This window comes from Chrysemys picta, chromosome 11 (genome assembly GCF_011386835.1).
Source record: "Chrysemys picta bellii isolate R12L10 chromosome 11, ASM1138683v2, whole genome shotgun sequence".
NCBI lineage: Eukaryota > Metazoa > Chordata > Testudines > Emydidae > Chrysemys > Chrysemys picta.
Genome location: NC_088801.1, coordinates 13491148 through 13512382, shown reverse-complemented (window position 1 = coordinate 13512382; position 21235 = coordinate 13491148). Strand labels below are relative to the sequence as shown.

General features: G+C 44.7%; 1 protein-coding gene across 2 annotated transcripts in view; it reads left to right on the top strand.

Moving 5' to 3' along the window:
* The window catches only part of LOC101950235 (protein mono-ADP-ribosyltransferase PARP14), an 89017-nt gene that overhangs the window by 48225 nt on the left and 19557 nt on the right, over positions 1 to 21235 (top strand). For both annotated transcript variants that reach the window (XM_042843121.2, XM_042843119.2), the window contains exons 19-24: positions 10191 to 10330; positions 10431 to 10464; positions 13633 to 13881; positions 14718 to 14954; positions 16216 to 18506; positions 20871 to 21107. In XM_042843121.2, the coding sequence (XP_042699055.2) occupies positions 10191 to 10330; positions 10431 to 10464; positions 13633 to 13881; positions 14718 to 14954; positions 16216 to 18506; positions 20871 to 21107 (3188 nt within the window). The remainder of the gene's footprint in view (positions 1 to 10190; positions 10331 to 10430; positions 10465 to 13632; positions 13882 to 14717; positions 14955 to 16215; positions 18507 to 20870; positions 21108 to 21235) is intronic.

Genomic DNA, 21235 nt, shown 5'->3' with positions numbered 1-21235 from the left:
ATCTCCATATTTATTTACTTACTTACTTAACGCAGTAGTGGACTTCAAGATTGGACCCACTGTTTGCATAATAATTTATAACACTTTTTCTGGTATGCTGTACCACAAAAAAGCGCTCATTCTGGAATAAAAGTGGGGAGATATACTAGTACAGCTATAACAGTATAATTATACTGGTATAGTTCTGGCAGTAAATTTCCTCATGTAGACAAGCCTGAAGAAGTTTTGCTCCATGGTAGCTACAGTGATTTTACCTGGTTTGTCGGGGTAAGTTGCACAATTGCAAATCCTTCTGTATGATGGTGCAGTTTTTCTGCAGTGCAAAAATCCCTAATGTAGACAAGCCCTTGGAAAGTTCTATCTGTGTACTAAAGTTCAACACTTCATTTCCACTGTCTCTCTCCCACACACATTCACAATCATAATTTGGCTTTCACTTATAGTTGATATAATTTACAGGAAAGTCTTAGTAGACTGCAGCCCTAAATGTCAGGTTATTTTTATATAACAAGGTTTGGAAAAGGTTGCTGATTTCAGGGGCTACATCAGTGTGAAAGACTGATGATGATTGCTCATTAAAATTTTTCAAAACTTGTGTCTCTTGCCACAGCCACAGCATTTGGAAGTGGAACCTATTTTGCTATCCATGCGTAGTACTCAGCTGAAGATACATATTCTAGACCGGATGAGAACTGTAAAAAAATACATGCACCTCACTCAAGTACTCACTAGGAAATATTGTGTTGGAAATGCAGGATAATGTGAGCCACCACCAAAAAACAGTAATGATCCTACCGACCTGTATGACAGTGTCACCGATAACCTGACAAGTCCATCAATGTTTGTCATATTTAATGATGGTAATGCATGTTCAGAATCTCTTCTTCTTTGAGTGATTGCTCATGTGCATTCCACAATAGGTGTGCGTGCTCGCCACGTGCACTGCTGCTGGAAATTTTTCCCCTAGCAGTACCAGTAGGAGAGCGCCCCTAGCGACCCTTGGAGTGGCGCCTCTATGGCGTGGTATAAAAGGCGCTGTGCGCTCCCCCCATCCTCAGTTCCTTCTTCACGCCAGTGAAGGTGCATCGGAACTGCTCTGCTCCAGCTTGACTGCAGCTTTCCTCTTGAACTCTTGTTCGTTCATACAGTGAAACCCTGCTATAACGCGAATTCGGATATAACACGATATAACACTGCCTCTTCCCCCCTGCCCCTGCTTCCCCTTTTGGCGAGAAGAGCCGTTCTCCTCTCCAGCTGCTCCTCGCTCTTCCTCTGTCCCTTGCATATCTCCCCTGCTCTCCCCAAGTGTTTCCCTCTCTCGCTGCATGGCTGAGAGCCCCCACTGCTGGAGCTGCATCCTTTCAGTTACTGTTATGGGCAGTTCACAAACCCAAGTTGTTTTCTGCCCAAGAGAAACTGACTGGCTTGAAACTGACCGGCTTGAAATGGTAAATTTTCATAACCCCGCTATAACGCGACCAGGATCGAATTTTTTGGACTCCAATCATCACGTTATAGCGGGGTTTCACTGTAGTTAGTAGTACCTGTAGTTAAAGTAGTTTAGATTAAAGTTAGTTTAGTTTAGTGCGCCCTCAGTTAGGTGGTACCCTATCCCACAGGGACAACCTCAGAGAAAAATCCTGAGACAGGGTAGTGCTCTCCCTGGAGACTTCCCTTCCTAGCCTTAAGGACCTGGTATAGCCCCTCTCAAAGCAGTGCTATGGCCATGCTCTCTATAAGCACCCCTGACCTCACCTGAGAAAAAAGCTACTGATGTAGTATTTTGTTTCCCAGGGTGATCACAGATGCCCAAGGCACACAGTTTCAGAGCTAGTTACCATCTTGTGATCCAGGGGTTAGCATCCTTCATCACATCTAGCCATCCCAATGGCTCCTGTTTGGTCACCTGGGAGGTGATGCCTCAGTGCTGCCACCACCCACCAAACAGCATCACATCCTTTCTTGATAGTGGAATATTGGGTCTCTTACGATAGTGCAGGTCCCAACTGGACGTCAGGCTGAAGCACTGGCTTGCAATACAAACTGTCAGTCCAAAAATCTGGGCTGTGTAAAAGAGGGTTATGTACTTAATATTTCTTTTTTCTTATTGAATGCCTTTCCATAATGCTCAGTCCACATAACCCATTTGAGTACCAACTGTTTTATCAGGTCAGCCAGCGGGACAGCTATCCTAGTAAAATGGAGCACAACCCCCAGCAGTAACCCTCTAATCTGTAAAGGGGTGTGGGTGGGTGGGTGGGTGTGGAGGAAACAGGCCACTTCCTTGTCTATCAGGGTGTGAACTTGACCATTTCCTACTGAATTCTCTGGTATTTAGTGTCTTTGTTCTCCAATTTATACTTCTCCGGATTTGCTGTAAGACCAGCCACCCTTAGAGGGAGATCCATCTGCTGAGAGGAAGACTAGAAAAGGGGAAGGACCTCTGGGTTCACTTGTCAAAGGGCCAAGAAAAGAGTCCTGCAGAGACTTTGGAAGAGGTCTTAAGAATTTTTCAGGACTAAAGAAACAACCAGACAGCTGAGTAAAATATCCCAAGAAAGGGATTCATTTGCCTAGAGACCCAGACAGCCAAGTCCCGAGAAGGAAGCTAGCAAACTGCAGCAGAGCAAAAGGAAGTACCCTTGGGGAAAGAAAGAGAAACAAGGAGAGTTTGTGGTCAAGACAGGCCCAAGGGTGCAGCTCATTGAAGACGTAAGGTGGCAGCTCCTCTCGGGCTATGTCTACACTGTAAGCGGTTTAACTGCGTCTCTCAGGTGTGAATTTTTCACACCAATGAGAGCATAGCTTGGTCAAGCTACATTTTAGGTGTAGACCAGGCCTTAGACTCTAAGGAACCACCAGGGGTATTGCAGTTACACCCTGAAGAAGGGAGAAAAGCTGAAATGATTTGCTTTTATTTGGGCTTTTGTTATTTTGACTGGTTGTTACCCTGGAAAGAGTGGCATTTTCAGCGCAGCTGGAGATGTAAGCTGAGGAGACTGCTGCATTCCTAGGACTAGAAGGTAAGGTTCTCGCTCAGAGCTAAGCCTTCAATATCTGCAGAATCTAAGTTTTCCTTTAAAAATTGTTTTTATTAAGAACATAAGTTTTGTAATGGAACAATACATTTTGGTAGCTGTCACACCAGCAAGACAGGTGTCAGAACAAACAGCCCCCTTCCTTCATGAGGCATATTGTCTACTTCATCAGGACTATGGGGTTCTTTGTACTCTTTGATATTTTCTGAGCAAGGTCAGTTCTTCTTTCCACGCATCTCAAGAAACAATCCTATTATCCAGAGCACAAACAGGAAAAGTTGTGGCAGCACAAAGAACTGGTGTAGCTGACAGAAAATGTTGCTAAGCACCAGCTTGAGTTGCCCTCCAATAATCCTTTGCAGAGCAGAAAAACCCCCAGTAGTGCAGACTAGTGGAGATGCTACTGAAAGAAAATAATTAGGAAAAACATTTGCCATACCCTCCCTCCAGTCTCTGTCCCCTCCCCTTTTCACTGCTTTTGCCCCTTCTCCTTTTCCCCGTTTTCTTTCTGTTCAATTTCCCTTTCTCCCTCCCAGCCTGTATTCTTCTTTATTCCATCCCTTTCTACCATCCCTCAGGAAATCCCATTCCATAAAATCCCTCTTCCTTATATCTGCCCCACCTCCTAGGATCTCCCTTAGTTGGGATTTCAGACCAATACCTTTATTCCTCATAATATATTTAGTTTAGTTATTTACAGATTTAGCCATTATATATGAAAAATATTAAATTATATTTATGTTTAAAAAATATATTCGCTTGTACTAGAGGTTAGGGTGACCCTGATTCTGAACTGAGGCCAAACTGAGCCGGACATAGTTTAGGTCAGTGGTTCTCAACCTTTCCAGACTACTGTATCCTTTTCAGGAGTCTGATTTGTCTTGTGTACCCCAAGTTTCACCACATTTAAAAATTACTTGCTTACAAAATCAGACATAAAAATACAAAAATGTGACAGCACATTATTACTGAAAAGCTACTTACTTTCTCATTTTGACTATATAATTATAAAATATATCAATTGGAATATAAATATTGTACTTAAATTTCAGTGCATAGTATATGGAGCAGTATAAATAAGTCATTGTCTGTATGAAATGTTAGTTTGTACGGACTTCGCTAGTGCTTTTTATGTAGCTTGTTGTAAAACTAGGCAACTATCTAGATGGGTTGATATACCCCCTGGAAGACCTCTGCGTACCGGCAGGGGTACACATACCCCTGGTTGAGAACCACTGGTTTAGGTCAGAGGATGAAGCAAGGTGGCTTTATATGACCTCTGTGTCCTCTCAGATTCTTGGCTGGGCTCCCACAGTTCTAGTAGTTTCATACCTCACATTAGGGTGACCAGATAGCAAGTGTGAAACATCGGGACAGTGTGTGTGTGTAGGGGTAATAGGTGCCTATATATGAAAAAGCCCTGAATATCGAGACATCTGCTCACCCTGTACCTCACATGCATTTTCCACTAGAGGGCTGGTCCCAGCAAGAGGCCTAGAAGTGCAAACTGGTAATAACAGCTTCATAAAGACAAACATCTCTTCTCTATTGTAGTGAGAAGGAAGTGATGCAACTTTCTAGGGTGTGTATTGGAAATTCCCCTGCCCAGGGACCAGACCTTGCGCTGCAGAAGAATATAAAAGATGGACATGATATATATCACTGCAGATTATAGAGTAACCAGCTGCTTGCCTTGTATACTTATTCACTTTGCACTTTGTACACTATTCCTCCCTGATTGGGCTATTTTGTGTAAATGACACTACAAAAACAGTGGCAAGTAGGGCTGCACTGGCAAAGGGAGGGACACAACACGGGGGAGACGGCTTTCCCTGGGCACAGTGAGAAGCTGTATTTCTTTGCCAGAGTAAAAAGTTATATACACCAGCCCCTCACTCTCTTTTGGCTTCACCATACTCTGAAGGTCGTTTCGTTGCTTACACTGCACAATCCAGGCAGATCTTCTCTGCTAAATAACACATTTTACTATACTTCGGTGTGTGTGTGTGTGTGTGTGTGTGGTATGTCTGGTGGGTGGGGAAGGGAATGAGGGGTGCAAGGGAAGGGACTGCAGGAAGGGAAGGGATAAGGCCAGGCGGGGGTCCAGGACACATGTGTTTGCCCTGGGCAGGAGCTTTGGGTGGCGCGGGGGAGGGTTATTGCGTTTGCCTGCGGGGAGACAGGTGAGGACAGGAGCAAAGGAAGATTTGGCCTCCCTGGGGCGGGGGCTGCTGCTGTGTCAGCGCGAAGCACGTTTGGTCACCGGCTCTGCCTTCCGCCCGCCCCGCAGCCAAGAAAAAGAAACTCGGGGAGGGGAATCCGGTGCGGAGAAATGAAAGTGAAACTGGACCTGTTGCAAGACGGAGACCAGCCCAGGCCAGACGGAAACAACTGGTCATGGCCGGGGAGGCGAAGTGCCCCTTCCCGCTGCTGGTGGAGGGGAACTGGGGGGGCTCGGGGCTCCCCAAGAACCTGAGGAAGAAACTCCTGTGCTACTTCCAGAGCGGGAAGAAATCCGGAGGGGGGGAGTGCGAGATCCAGGAGCGGCCCGGCCAGGTCCTGGTTTGCTTCGCCCAGGAGGAAGGTAAGGGGGGTGGGGGGTCGCTTTGCTTTGTATGTAGTTTGGGCAACAAATATCAGATCAGAATGTGTGTGTCAGCACCCTGCGGGGGCCGGGTAAGTGAGGGGCCCACGGGCCACCGGGGCAAAAGTGAGTGTGTCAGGTCCGCTCCCTCGCCCCAGGGAATGTCTCTCCAATTTGGCCCCATCCAAGTTGGATGTGACCGAATGGTGCTCTAGAGCAGTGGTCTCCAAACTTGTTTGCTCGCGCACCCCTATCAGTAAAAAAAAAATGTTGAGCATGCACCCCCTGCTGCGCCGAAGCAAAACAATAAAGAAAAAAGCTGCTCAGACTCCCGCCCCAACTGCCGCGCACCCCCAAGGATCCCCGTGTGCACCCCACTTTGGAGACCACTGCTCTAGAGAGGCAGGGGCACCATTTCAACTGGGGGCAACTTTCCGCTGGGGTCTAAGGCCCACTTAGGCCCCTACAAGCTCTTGGTTTTTTTGTTTTGTTTTTTTGGAAGGATAAAATGTAAAAATCAGTCTATGTTGGGAGCATGTGTTGTGAGGATTTCCTGTATTTTTTAACAGGATTCTTCAGGAAAAGCTGGAACAACTTTCCAGTACTGGAAATGTTTCAAGTTCTAGCTCTGTACTTTGTCAATTTCTCTCATGAAATTTACCAATGCACAGAAAACGACTGGCCTGTAGTGGCCTCATGTAATTATCCTCACAATTGTAGTTTATATCTGCCAACCCCTCATGGACATGCCTATAATTTCATCAGTTCATGGAGGCCTTGATTCAGGAAAATCTTCAACTTGTAAGTATGTGCTTGAGGCCTGTTGACTTCATTGGGGTTTAAATACATGTTTAAGCTCCCATCCTAAATGGGCAAATAATATCCATGCCTGTACACTTTCTTTTGAACTGTGGGTAAGGGTATGTCTACACTGCAGTTACATATGCGTGGCTGGCCGGTGTCCGCTGACTCAGGCTTGTGGGGCGCAGGCTGCAGGGCTATAACACTGCAGTGTAAAGATCCTGGCTCCGGCTCTGGTAACCAGTCTGTCTGTGTCACGTTAATCTTCTCTTGCTATTTCACTGAGAGACTGGAATCTGTGCCACTTAGGTCTGGTCTATACTACCCGCCTGAATCGGCGGGTAGAAATCGACCTCTCGGGGATCGATTTATCGCGTCCCGACGGGACGCGACAATCGATCCCCGAATCGGCGCTCTAACTCCACCAGCGGAGGTGGTAGTAAGCGCCGCCGACAAAAAGCGGCAGAAGTCGATTTTGCCGCCGTCCTCACAACGGGGTAAGTCGGCTGCAATACGTCGAATTCAGCTACGCTATTCACGTAGCTGAATTTGCGTATCTTAAATCGACTCCCCGCTGTAGTGTAGATGTACCCTTAGACCTCTCTGCTGTTCACATCACATCTGGTTGTGTTAGATCTCACAAGCTGGACAGCACTGGGCTTTATCAGTATTTGGATGAAAGACCTCCATCTTGGAAAGCCGCCTGACTTGGGAAGCAGTGCTGGTAATTCAGGTGGCGACGTTCTTCCTCAATAAGTGGCATTCAGAGGTTGTTATATGCCAGTATCTCTGCATAGTAGCTAGGGGTCCAGGGCTGTTAGAGATGCTGGGTACGGCCTTGCACATATGCCTGTGCAAAATGGGTGTATGATGTTGCCACTTTGTACTCACTTTGCACAGTAGCACACAAAATGAAAGGCAGTAGGGAACCAGCCCTGCTGTCCTTCAGATGGGATATAAAAATGAGGTGATGACATCTTGAGACCATTAAAGATTCCTTGGCATTTTTGCTAGAGTTAGGGGAGTGTTGCAGTAATAGCAACACCAGCCCTGTGTTCCTGGGCAAATGCCTCAGTGTAATTGCCTTCTCTTTAACTTAAATTTGCCTTGTTGATTCATTGATTCATTAAATAGGATAGTCTCCTCCTCTGTCCTTAAAGGGATATCATCAAAATCTAGTGATTTAAAAAACAAAATAGGTCACACGTAGTTTCGGATATTACGTGTACTTTTGAGTCCCCCTGCCAATTTTTGGCTTTTGCAAATTTTTATATTTTAAAAATATTTTCTCCTATTGATGAATTACATCTCCCACTGGAACTGGAGAAACAGAGAACATTACTATATACAAAGTGCTGCCAAATACAAAATTTAAGCAAACTTATAAAAAGAAAACTCTTTTGTATCAATAGGTAAAAATAAGTTCAGACGGAGGTATTATTTTGAAGTCAGCAAGCTGTTGGTTAGTGTTGCTCTATGCTGTTAAAGAGTTCCTGCATGCCACCCAGAAGTGGCTGCATTTCAGGATTGGGTGAAATGTTTCTTCCTTGGGAAGGATTGTGACTTGGAGAATGGAGTACTTAAATTATTGCAGCCTTTTGCAAGGTGCAGCTTACTTCCTGTTTATGTCAGCCCAGTTCTGTTGGTCATTATATTAGGGGGTGGGGCCTTGGAGCTGGTTCAGTCCCCACTCCCTGCCTTTCTCTACCATTCCCTATGCGCATGCTCATGTTTGAGGGCTGGGGGAGGGAGTATTGGTCCCACAGAGCCAGCTCTCACAGCACCGATCTCACAATGATCCAGCCAGGCTGCACAGAGGTGTGGAAATAAACCTTACTCCCCTGCGTGGCCATGTTAGGGGCACTGACAGCCTGCCCCAAGCTCTGTAAAGCACTGGGGATGAAAGTGCTATATTGACGTAATATCTTATTATTTATTACAAGCTGCTTCTCTTTAGAACATATTCCTGTAAACGATTGACTCATAGCTCCTGAATGGAAAAGTGGGTGTCATCTATATGTCCATTTTCCCCATCCCACACATGTTAGATTAGTAGATCTCAGACCTCCAGGTACAAGTAATTCTTTTTTTCTTTTTATAATTTTTATGTTGATTAAGGCCATTCATTTGTCCGTACCACAAATCTGCCAAATATGTATCTTTGACGCTGAACAAGCCTTCAAAACAAAACCCGACAAAAAACAGAAAATCCACTAGATGGAGCCAATGGTTCAAAAATGGTGTACAAGAAAGTAAACATATTCAGGTTTCATGGCGCAATCAGTATCTGGTATCGAGGATAGATTAATCCTCTGGTATGTCCGGATTGATCTCATGACATTTATGTTGGTATGCACAATGGAAAGTCTCTGTGACAGGTTCCCCTTCATAATGCAGGAACTAGATCCACCTGATACTCTAATCCTGCAAACATTTATACTCATGCTTAACTTTCTGCACACAAGTAGTCAGGGGGGCTGGAACAATTTGTACAGTGGGGGTGCTGAGAGCCATTGAACCAAACTGTAAACCCTGTATCTGAGGGAAACCACTTCAAGCCAGCACCCCCAGCACCTCTAATTCCAGCACCTATGCAAGTAATCCCATTAGTATTAGGGTAGTGCCCTGACATGCCAGTGAGATTGGGGCCCCACTGTGTTGGGTTCTCTGCAGATATGGTAAGAGACAGTCACTACACTGAAGAGCTTAAAGTTTTAGGCCCCATTCCTGCAAACATTTTGGCAAACATCATAGCCAATGGGACTACTCACATACATCTAATTGAGCACCTAGATAAGTGTTTGCATAACTGGGGCCTATGATCAATGTTCTTTAGTGCAGGGACTGTCTCCCTCTATGTCAGGGGTGGCCAACTTGCGGCTCCGGAGCCACATGCAGCTCTTCAGAGGTTAGTATGCGGCTCCTTTCATAGGCACCGACTCCAAGGCTGGAGTTAGAGACACTAACTTTCCAATGTGCCAGGGAGTGCTCACTGCCAATCCCCTGCTTTGTCCCACTCCACCCCTTCCCCCAAGCCTGCGCACATGAAACAGCTGATTGCGGCGGGTGGGAAGCATGGGAAGTGAGGGGGAGGTGCTGATTGGTGGGGCTGCTGGCGGGTGGGAGGCATTGGAGGGGGGGAGGGCTGCTGACGTATTACTGTGGCTTTTTGGCAATGTACATTGGTAAATTCCGGCTCCTTCTCAGGCTCAGGTTGGCCACTCCTGTACTATGTGTTTGCACAGCACCCAGTGCATTAGGACCCCCATCTAACTGGTTTTACCAAATATAAATAGCGACGAGGGTAATATACCTAATAAATAATAATGTGTTTATATATTTTTGCTCTTCTCATGACTCTTCTACAAATGAACAAAGCTAGTATTTTATGTAACTCCGTATGCTGCCACACCTCTGACTTTCTACAGCTCTTAAGATCAAGGGACACTGATCAAAACTGCAGAACTGGCAAGGTAAATTTACCAGAGAAAGATTTTGTGAGAGTGAGAGAGCCTTGAAATGAGCTTGTGCTCCCGTTGGGCCAAACAAGGGATGACATGGTCTCACTGAGCAAATTTCAGTATGTGTCACATTCGTGCCATGAGTCTAAAAATATTTTCATGTGATTATTGGACGTTAGTTATATTTTACCGTGTTCAGTGGAGAGGAGTATGTCACCTAGTATTAGGATATAAGAGTGCCGCATAGACTTACATACAAACCATCCTTTCTACCAAGGTTATACGTTTTCTTTATTTGTATTTTAGTGAGGCAACGAGTTCTTGACAAAAAGACCCATGAGCTCGATTTGCCAGAAAAAGGAGGATTAAAGCTGGTTGTCACATGGCCTGAAACAACAGGTGCAACTGAAGAGGCTGTGTTTCAGGAAGAGTTGGATCCCGAACAGGTAAATAAATACAAACCTGAACCCGCAGCATCCAGAGCTTTGAAGCAATAGCAGGAGCATCAGGTCATTCGTTAATATTCTACTGTCATTTTATTTTTAGGCTTTAAAGACAGCAGGCAAAGCCCAGGAGCAAGGTAAAGTGTTCTTCATAATATAGTACATAGAATAACAGTATGGTTCTTCATAAAATGAAAATGTTGGTGCTAGAGGTAAAACTTCTCATTCACCACTGACCCGTATTTCTGTAGGGAGTTATTCAGAACGATCTCTCTGAGTTTGGCTTCAGAAGCTGGTCAGAAAGATAGGTGGCTGAGAAACAGGAATATCTGGGACATGATCAGCAAGTGCCTATACCACAATTCTACTGAGAGTGCTCAAACCCTGAGACTTTATTATGACACTTTTCTCCTCCCTGTTCACAAAAGACAACTTCACTAAGCTAAACTTGCTCTTGAAACTAATAATTTTCCATTACTTTTTATGAACCTGTCTCATTCAAGGTTTAAATAGCCATGGTATGTCCCTTAAATACCTTGACTGTCACTGAAAATTCTAGGCATGACTAGGTAAAACACACCACCTTGTCTGGTCAATGAACCAGGTTATCAGGTACATCCAAAACTATCTTTCATATTCCATTGGTTTCAATGGGATGCCAATAGAAGAACAATAGCCGTGGAGGACAAGCATTGAAAAAGTTAAGCTTAGGTGTGGGATCTTTGAATACCTCTAGTTTCAAGATTCTTGTACAGAAATATGGTGCTTGCAAGTATTTCCTGGTTCTATGGCATAGTTACATTGATGCCCATGTATTCGGGTCAGGTTGTGTAGTCACATATTGTGATACTAACTTGAAAAGACACAGTGGAAGATCCTGTTGCCGGCAGAATGCAGAACTATAAAGGAATAACTTCAAATGTTGCTATGAAAAATGATACATCTCATGAATATGTTAATGAGTTTACTTAGACCCCCCCCCTTCCCAGCAGTACTCTGGTAAACTTTCTCATTCAAAGTGTGGTCTAGAGCAGGGGTCGCAACGTTCAGCACGCGGCTCGCCAGGGTAAGCACCCTGGCGGGGAGGGCCAGTTTTATTTACCTGCTGACGCGGCAGGTTCGGCCGATCGCGGCCCCCACTGGCCGTGGTTCGCCGTCCCGGGCCAATGGGGGCAGTGAGAAGCGGCGCGGGGGAGCGATGTGCTGGCCGTGGCTTCTCGCCACCCCCATTGGCCTGGGACGGCAAACCACGGCCAATGGGGGCCGCGATCAGCTGAACCTGCCGCGTCAGCGGTAAATAAAACTGGCCCAGCCCGCCAGGGTGCTTACCCTGGCGAGCTGCGTGCCAAACGTTGCCGACCCCTGGTCTAGAGAATAGTGTCTTGGGCAGCAAAAATGATCATCACCAGTGAAAAAATAATGTTCAGTCTTCAGGTTAAGGAAGTTAGGTTAACCAGGAAATTCTGCTGTTGTTACAATTACTTTTATAGACATTTTTGATTTCTCAAAATTTAACTTCAATCCTATTTTAGACATTACAATAAACTATAGCAGTAAATAGTTGCCTCTATCTGAATGTTTATTCAGTGCTTCTTTTCTTAGCTCTTCCCTGCTTCTAACAATGGGTACTTAAATTTAGCATCTATGGTGTATTAGTTCATGCTAGAGATGGGCCCCCAAATAACCCCAAATATTAAAAACCTCCAAACTTTGGATCTGCAGTCATGTTTTATATCTTAAGCCCATCTTCAGCTTATGCTTACGTGTGCTTACTCCTGGGGGAATTCTGCGCATGCGCAGAATTTATGTCCCCTGCATATTTCTTTGCTTCCCTACAGAAAAATGACTTTCTGACAGGGAAGCAAAGGGAAGCCACAAGAGCGGTCATGCGACCTTCTCCAGCAGTATGTTTCAGATACCCAGGGCAGCCGGCAGAGAGGTAAATCACGGTGGGGCAGGGAAGACCCAGCTGGTGGCTCCTACCCTACACTAGCCTCAGTTGCTAGTCACAACTGGGCTAGGGAGGACAGGATTTCCTCTTCCCCTGCATGGCATCTTGGGCCGGGTTGACCCACCTGCAGATTTCTCCCCCGGCTGTAGGAAGCGCTGCAAACTCACTCTCCCCCCCACCCCCCGCTTTCCCATCGCTCCTCAGCTGCAGGGAGAGGGATCCCTGTACAGGGAGCTGCTCCCCCATCCGCCCAACCCCCATGCATCCAGACCCCCTTATACCCAGACCCTCCTGCCAAGCCTCACCCCCCCACACTTAGAAGCCCGCCGATGAGCTCCATTCCCCCTGCACCTGGACCACCTTGATGAGCCACCCGCATCCAGATCCCCCCTACTGAGCCCCAACCAGCTGCACCTGGATCCCCACCCCACTGAGCCCCATTCCCCCAGCATCTGGATCCTGCACTGAGCTCCCCCCTGTCCAGATCCCCCCTGCCGAGCTCTATCCCCACACACCCCACTGAGCCTCAACCACCTTCATCTTGGCTGCCCCGCAGAGTCCCATTACCATTGCACCAAGAACCCCCAACAAGCCCCTGTGCATCCAAATCCACCCACCCCCCGCACACGTGGATCCCCCACTGAGCCGCCCGCACCCAGATTGCCCCCCACAGAATCCTATCAATCCATACCTGGATCCCCCCACATTAAGCCTCTCCACACTTGGATCCTGCCTTGCTGAGCCTGCCTGCCCACACACAGGGGCAGGGTCCTGGGGTGTTTCTGGGACAGGTCAGATCCTTGCACTGTGTCAGGGTTGGGTGCAGCCTCAACGCTGAGCCCATGTCCTGGGGAAGGGGCGGGGAGCTACACAGTGATCTCCCACCTCTGTGCAGCCAGTGGCCTGTGCTCCCCAGTGCCATGCTGGAGCCTCCACATTTATTTGACAAATAAAATTTGCAGAATTTTAAAATACCGTGCACAGAATTTTAATTTTTTTGGCGCAGAATGCCCTTGGGAGTAGTATGCTTTCGACATTTTATCAGATGTGGTGGATGAGGCTCTATTCCTGTAGGTGATTTTCCTGTAGATAGGTCTGACAACCCTTTGATGTTTTACAGTGTACAGTAACTTAAGCAACGCTTTTGTCCACATAATCATTTTACTTTTTCCAGAAGAGAAAGCAAGAGTCCTTTTAAGAGAAAGAGACAGAATGAAAGTTTTAAAAAATTTAAAACATTAGAACGTAAAATAATATTGAGTTTGCCCTAATATCTTTACCCCATGAAATGTATTGAGTGTGTACAACTGTGTAACCCAGTGACATCCTTTTATTTGTACTTATGTCAAACTAGATGTGCAGGAAGTCTTGCGAAGAAAGGAACATTCAGTGCAGAATAGTGCACGCCATGTGGAGAATATTCAAGAACACCCCCAAACAACTTCATCTCTACTTGTGCTTGAAAATATAGAAGAGTCTGTCACAGAATGCATGTTAATTATGCTGTTGGAGACTATCAGTGGCTTATCGGGAGACAAAGACTTCAGCATGGAAATGATACCTGAAATAAATGCAGCTGTAGTTACCTTTATAAAACGTATAGGTAAGACAGAATGTACACTGACAGTAATTTTTATGTGTAGTTTTAAAAGGTGGCCAACCCCTAATACATAAAGAATTGCCATAAAAGAAATTTGAATAGTAAATTGGGATCTAAATTGACTACAATCACTCATGAAAAAGACCTGGGTACCACCGTGGACAGATCCCAGAAAACATCAGCTCAGTGTGCAGCTATCATCAAAAAGGCAACCAGAATGTGAGGATGTAGAAAGATGTTGAGAGAAAATAATATTGAAAATATTATCATGCCAACTTCATAAATTGATGGTGCAACCACACTTGGAGTGCTGTGTTTCATTCTGGTCATTCCATCTCAGAAAAGATAGGAGGGGACGGAGTCCAGAGATGGGTTGAAAATATGAGCAGTGTGGAAACACTTCCATATGACAAGAGATTAAAAAGATTAGAACTACTTATCTTGCAGACGAGATTAATAGAAGACATGTCAGAGAAATACAATAGTGAATAGTATTGAGAAAGTAAATTGCGTGCTCCTATTTTACAAGAACAAAATACAAAAATACAAAATATAATACAAGCACAAAAGGACAATTGAAAGACAATTAATTTAAAACTGATTATTGGAAATAATGTATTACAAAATAAATAAATACCTTATTACACAATTGGCCTGGGGAATTCATTGTCACAAACACAGTGGTATTTACACTAGAAAACTTGCCCAGTGCTGAAAATGGTTTCATTCCAAGTGTAAACAGAACCAAACCCCACTCAGTACCATTGCAGAAATCATAGCTGAGCCCTAAGAATGATACAGTAAAAAATGTTTCATGAATGCCTTTTTTCTGATTTCAGACACCGTGGAATTTTTGGACATATGTGCCCAAAACAACAGAATGAAACACTTTAAAATTACTGCCAGACTTCTTGAATTGACACAAAGCATCAAGGCTGAAAACATACCATCTAATGTTCCTAAAGATTATATAACGATCTACTTTGAAAGTCCAAAGAATGGAGGTGGCCCAGTATTAGATGTTAAACATTTCTGTGAGGAGAAGTCAGCTATCATTACTTTTTGTGATCACAAAGGTAATACTGTCTCACTTTCAGTACTTCTTTTCATTAGAAAATGAACATGATATTCTTAGAAAATGGTTAACCATCTTGGTGTCTGAAAGTAAATGGCTACACTACTACTAAGAGACCCAGGTCAGGTTTGGTGTCATAAAGGTAAAGTGCTTAAGCCCTGTTCCAAGGTTCTGAGTTCTTTCCAGGAGGTGTTGCGTAACTTCTGCTCAACATTGGCCTCAATGTGACTTGCAGGTTCTCTGCATCTCAGAATTTGACCCAATGAAAGTTTATATCTAAATAAGAATTAAGTAGAATCTCATGGTTTGGTTCACTAGAAATACCCTTGTGTATTTGTTGCCTGTTCAGGGTTCCAGAACCATTCCATCCTGTGTTATCTTTATATAACCTTTAATATCTCTGTTATGCATGGATTGATGACTCTCTGATGTTGTTTTTTAATATAAACACATCCATGGTTTTTCACCGTAGTTTTATTATATGTGACAATAGGGAAAGCAGGTTCTTTAAACCACTTTGAGCTGTGATCTGTTTGGATTTCATAAGCTAAGCAGGGTCAAATTTCTTCTGCATCTGGACAGGATATGTCTAAGTGGTGATGATTCAGTAGGTTGCAATGTTTCCTTTGAATCAGCATGAAACCAATGCCCCATTCTAGTGTTAGGGTCACCTCCAATAAATAACTCCCTGCATTCAGAGTCCCAAGGTTTCCAGAATAATTTTGTTTGACTTTTAATTGAAGACCTCAGGTAAGTGACTGATTTTTGTCTAATAAGCTAAATGATTACTTAAGAAGTTTCAGTATGTTAGACTTTGATGTATAACCTGGCTCATGGTAATGGCACTTTTTGTACTTTCATCAATCACATTTTCCTTTGCGTTGTCTCTATCCCATTTACAATGGCAGGAAAATGCCCCAAAATTGACATAAATTTCTGGATGAGCAGTGGACCAAGAGTTCTTTTGATAAAGTTTAGAATAAGAAATATTTGCTCCTCCTTTTGATATGGCACCCTTCCATGCCCATCTCTCAATAAGGGTTCATAGTAAAGCATAACTGTGAAGTTAAATAATGCCCGGGTGTACTTAATGAAACAAATAGAAAACAGAATCCTGATTCCTCCACCCCTCTGAAAATAGTGTTTTGGAAGCCTTAAAACACAGAAATAGACACAAAAGACAAATTGTTATTCTATTTAATAGCGTTTCAGGCTGATTTTTTAAATTTTTATTGAAATTCTTTGTATATTTTAATTTTTAGATCTGAACACTGTCTTGGGAAAGCAGCATTCCCTTGATCAAACATCAATTTCTGTATATCCATACTACAATTCTTTGGGTACAGCTCTTTATGGAAAGAAGAGACCACTAATAAAGATGCCAGAACCAATTAGAATCCCAGTGGATCCTTACATCTTGCAGTTTTTACAGAGCCATGATAGACTAATCCAAGAAATAAACCAGGAAATGGAAAATTGCCATTGTGAGCTAAAATGGCCCCAAGCCAAATGTACATATCCAGAAATTACATTGTGTCCTTCAGCAACTTTGTCTAAACAGAGAAGGTCAATGATTAAGTTGATTGGGACTTGGAAAGAGGATGTTTCCACTGAGTTCTCTTGTGTCATGTCAAAGTACAAGACTAGTAAGTGTAAAGTAAATGCAGTGGTTTGGGAAGCCATAAAAAACAGATTGGCGACGGACCATGTGTTGACTATACCTGACATTTCTAAGGAAATGGTTATCATAGCAGGTGACATGCTGGCTGTGGAGGATGTGGAGAAAGAACTGAACGAACATATGGAAAATGCTGTGAGAGAAACAAAAAGGGAAAAGCAAAAAATAGAAATAACTATGTCAGTTCCCCCAGGAAAGTATGCAATTTTACACAATGCTGGGCTAGAGAAGAATATTTACAAGGAGTACCCATGCTTAAAGATCTCTTATGATGCTGCAAAGAAGACAATTGGCCTATGTGGAGTAGCTGCAGAAGTTTATAAAGTCAAAAGTGACATACTGGAAAAGGTGCAGAACATGGCACAGAAGTCAATTACTATTCATCCTCAGATTTTCCAGTTCCTACAGCACATCGATAATGAAACACTGTCACAGAGCTTATTTGTGACAAATCAAGTCAATGCCTTTTATCAGCTTGAGAATGATACTGTACTGCTGGTAGGAGACTCTCCTGAAGTTCTCTTAGAAGCAGAAGAACGAATGAAGACAGAGTTAGACTATAAATGCATTCCTCTGGAAGACCGAGAAGTTATCAAAAAGAGAGAATGGAGGGAACTCACTAGCATCTTGTACAAGACATATAATGCATCCCAGGAAACCCTAATAATGGATGACCTGCTCCCTCTGGAAGGAGATCAGAAAGTAGTTATTGCTGGTTATTCTAAAGCTGTAGCAGAAGCTTATCGAAAGCTTTCTGAGTTTGTAGATAGAAACACACAAGTGCAAAAATTAATCCCAGTTCAGTCTGTGGCAGTTGTACAGTTCATAGAGAAGGAAAAATCCCACGTTTGTCATGAATTGAGAAAGAAAGATGTGGCAATTAATTTTGGCACACAGACTTCACGTAAAAGTATTTCCCTGAGTGGACCAAAGGTAGAAGTGTTGAAGGGCATCCACCTGATTGAACAAATTCTATCTTCACTATATTCTACAAATGTGTTAATTGATAAACCGGGTGCCAAAGCATTTTTCAGAGACAAAGAACGCGTGTATGTTAGTGAGGTAAAGCATCAGTTTAACTGTCTGATCAGGCTGCAAGAAGATGGAGAAGAACAAAGAGAAGATGGTGAAACCGGTAATGATACGACAAAACAGCTCCGCTGTAAAATGATCCTGCAAGATGGAATTGTAGTAGCAGTTTATAAAGGGGATTTGTGCAGTCATCCAGCTGACGTTGTGGTGAATGCATCAAATGAGGACTTAAAGCATATTGGTGGCCTTGCTGAGGCACTTTTAAAAGCTGCAGGGCCAGAACTACAAACAGAATGTGACCATATTGTGCGGAAACGAGGCCCTTTGCAGCCCGGCCGTGCTGTTATTACAGATGCTGGGAACCTCCCATGTAAACAGGTGATTCATGCTGTTGGGCCCAGGTGGAGGGATCACGAACCAGAAAAGTGTGTGCGCCTGTTAAAAAGAGCAATAAAGGAAAGCCTACAGCTGGCTGAAACGTACAATCATCATTCCATAGCCATCCCTGCTATCAGCTCTGGGATATTTGGATTTCCGTTAAAACTGTGCGCACAGTCAATTGCAAAATCCATCAAGGAAACCTTGGAAGATTCTCCAGGGGAAAGCTGCCTGAGGGAGATTCATCTCGTGGACTTTACAGAAAAAACAGTTCAGGTTCTCACTGATGCCTTGAAAGACGTGTTCACAGAGAAATCACCCCAACTCAGTTTATTGCCTCAGTCCAAAACAGGCCACCAGCCCAGAGAAAGTAGAGGTGCTCAGAACAGAAAGGATCTCCAGATGGTAACAACGGATGAAGGTCTGAGTGTCATACTGGAGAAGAGAGACATTCAGGATGCTACAGTAGGTGTTTTAATTTATCAGATATTACCCAGTTTCATATAAAGATTTTTCTCAAAGTTAACTGGGAAATGAGAAGATACTAGGTTAACTTGATGTCTAAAATCAGTATTCTATAATGAAACACACATAGTGTGTTAATTAAATCAATAAATGGGAGAGGGACCCAAGCCACAAAGTTTACATCTAGGTCTAGAGTCAACATACAAAATAATTGGCCTTTTCAACAAACTGTATTGACGTTAGAAGGGTTAACACTGTTATTCATAGTGCTCCAAGCTGATAGAAGGGAATCCAGGCCATGAGGTGCCATCCTCTCTGGTCTTGCTACTGTACAGGGGGTGTCCTGGGAGTTTCCTTCCCTTCTGCCTCCACTGGGGAAGGCCATGGTGCTGAGTCTGAGTTGTACAACTTGCAGGAGTATTGAAAGAGCAAGACCAGAAGCAGCTGCTTAATTTGCTTTTGCTGAAGGCTGGATCAGTAGGTTGGAAACCTGAACTAACTGCACTTTGGTTTTCACACTCTCTGCTTATCCAGAGCTCAGCTGATGCATTTCAGACTGGCTTAATTGGAGTGTCTTTGTGTAGTCCAGTGTGACTCCTTATTACACCCTTAGTGTTTGTTTTTATATTAGTGGCTCCAAGTGCATCTCAGTAGTCTGTACATCTTAATAGCCCCTGATTTTTCTTTTTAATTAAACATCCCCTCTCTGACTCACCACAGCCAGTTGTGGTGCTCCTTCATAAAGTGTGGTCTTATTGCACTGGCTATTGGCTGCTCTCTTTGAAAGCTTTATATTTGTAAGTTCTCTTGCAGTAACAGCGCTAGCTAACCCAATAACCCATTAAAAAATCCTCTGTATTTAATGTTAGTGGGGAACTACAAAACAAAAAATTGTGGGTTTTGCTCTTTACTGTGTCTTTATGATGCAAACAGACTGCCTCGGTTTCTACCACCCAGGTTTTATCTCTGGGATATTGCTTTTCTGAGAAGTAGCATCCTGTCCCATCTCAGTTGTGGGGAGGGAGAAGAGCCCCAAGGTTACAGGTGTATGTGACATCAGAGACATAACTCATGGGTAAGGCTATGCTTTGGTCACGGAGGTCGCGGAAGTCATGGAATCCATGACTTCCGCAGACCTCCGGGACTTCAGCCTGCAGCAGCTGGGAGCTGCAGGGTACCCCCACCTCCTGTGGTGGCTGGGAGCTGTGGGGTACGCCTGCTGCAGCAGGTGCGGGGGGTCCCTGCAGCTCCCCAGTCCCCACGAGCGGGGGGAATCCCCCGGAGCTCCCCAGCCTCCGTGGTGGGGGGAGGGGAGGGAATCCCCTGCAGCTCCCCAGCCTCCATGGGGGGGGGAATCCCCCAGAGCTCCCCAGCCCCATGGGTGGCAGGGGACCCCCAGCAGCTCCACAGCTGCTGCCGCCACCCGGAGAATCTCCCAGAGCTCCCCAGTTGCCGCAGGTGTGGGCGGGGTCCCCCATAGCTCCTCAGCTGCCGTGGCCGGGTCCCCGCTGGTGCAGGGGACCTCTGGAGCTTCCCAGCCATCGTAGATGCGGGGGTTCCCTGTAGCTCCTCTGCCTGTAGGGGGGAATCCCCCAGAGCTCCCTAGTCCCCAGGCGGAGGGATCCCCCGCAGCTCCCCAGCCACCACAGGCTGGGGTCCCTCCCACCTCCCAGCCACAGCAGGGCAGAGTGCTGGACCCTCCTCCCTCTCCATTTTGTCATGGACATTTGTAGTAAAAGTCAGGGACAGGTCATGGCTTCCGTGAATTTTTGTTTATTGCCTGTGACCTCTCCCTGACTTTTACTAAAAATGTCCATGACAAAATCGTAGCCTTACTCAAGGGCATAAGTGTTTTGGCCTAAATTTGCTTCAGTTTCGTTTTGGTGCAGCTGTTTCTTCTGTTGGTGCTGCTGGGAAACTGCCCTGGGAAGGAGTAGCTGCGCAACAGAAATTCTTCCCAGAAGAATTTAGAAAATGCTGCAGGGAATGTCAAGAAGCAAAGTGCAGGATTCCTGTACTCCCATGATGCATTGACACCTCTATATACCTAGTATGCAGAGCTCTTGCTGAGAACCTCATGTCTGTGTTAACACATTGCCTCTTGCAGCGTGTGTTACTTACAGTCTATTGGTGCTAGTAAACACTTCCATTTAAGTATCAGAGGGGTAGCCGTGTTAGTCTGAATCTGTAAAAAGCAACAGAGGGTCCTGTGGCACCTTTGAGACTAACAGAAGTACTGGGAGCATAAGCTTTCGTGGGTAAGAACCTCACTTCTTCAGATGCAAGAAGCATCAGGACCCTCTGTTGCTTTTTACTTCCATTTAAGATCCTGTTCGAAATATTTTTGTTTTGTTTTTCTTTCAGACGGACGTGATCGTAAGCAGTGTTGGCCAGGATCTGCGGCTTGGTGTAGGTCCACTGTCTCAAAGTTTGCTGCAGAAGGCTGGACCAACGCTCCAGCTAGAGTTCAATGAAGAAAGCCAAAGACAAGTACCTACTCAAGGGTCCGTGTTCCACACAAGTGGATGTAATCTGGCCTGCAGCTTTCTGTTCCATGCTGTTGTTCCTGTATGGGATCAAGGAAGAGGCGGTGCCATGACGGTAATGGTCTTTATAAATTTTCTTCAGAGCATTGATTTTGTTTGAAGGTGCTCCTCATTTAACATGCAAATTGATTTAATGTGGATCCTGTATTGAAGTTACATAGTAGTGAGCAGGGAGTATCAGCT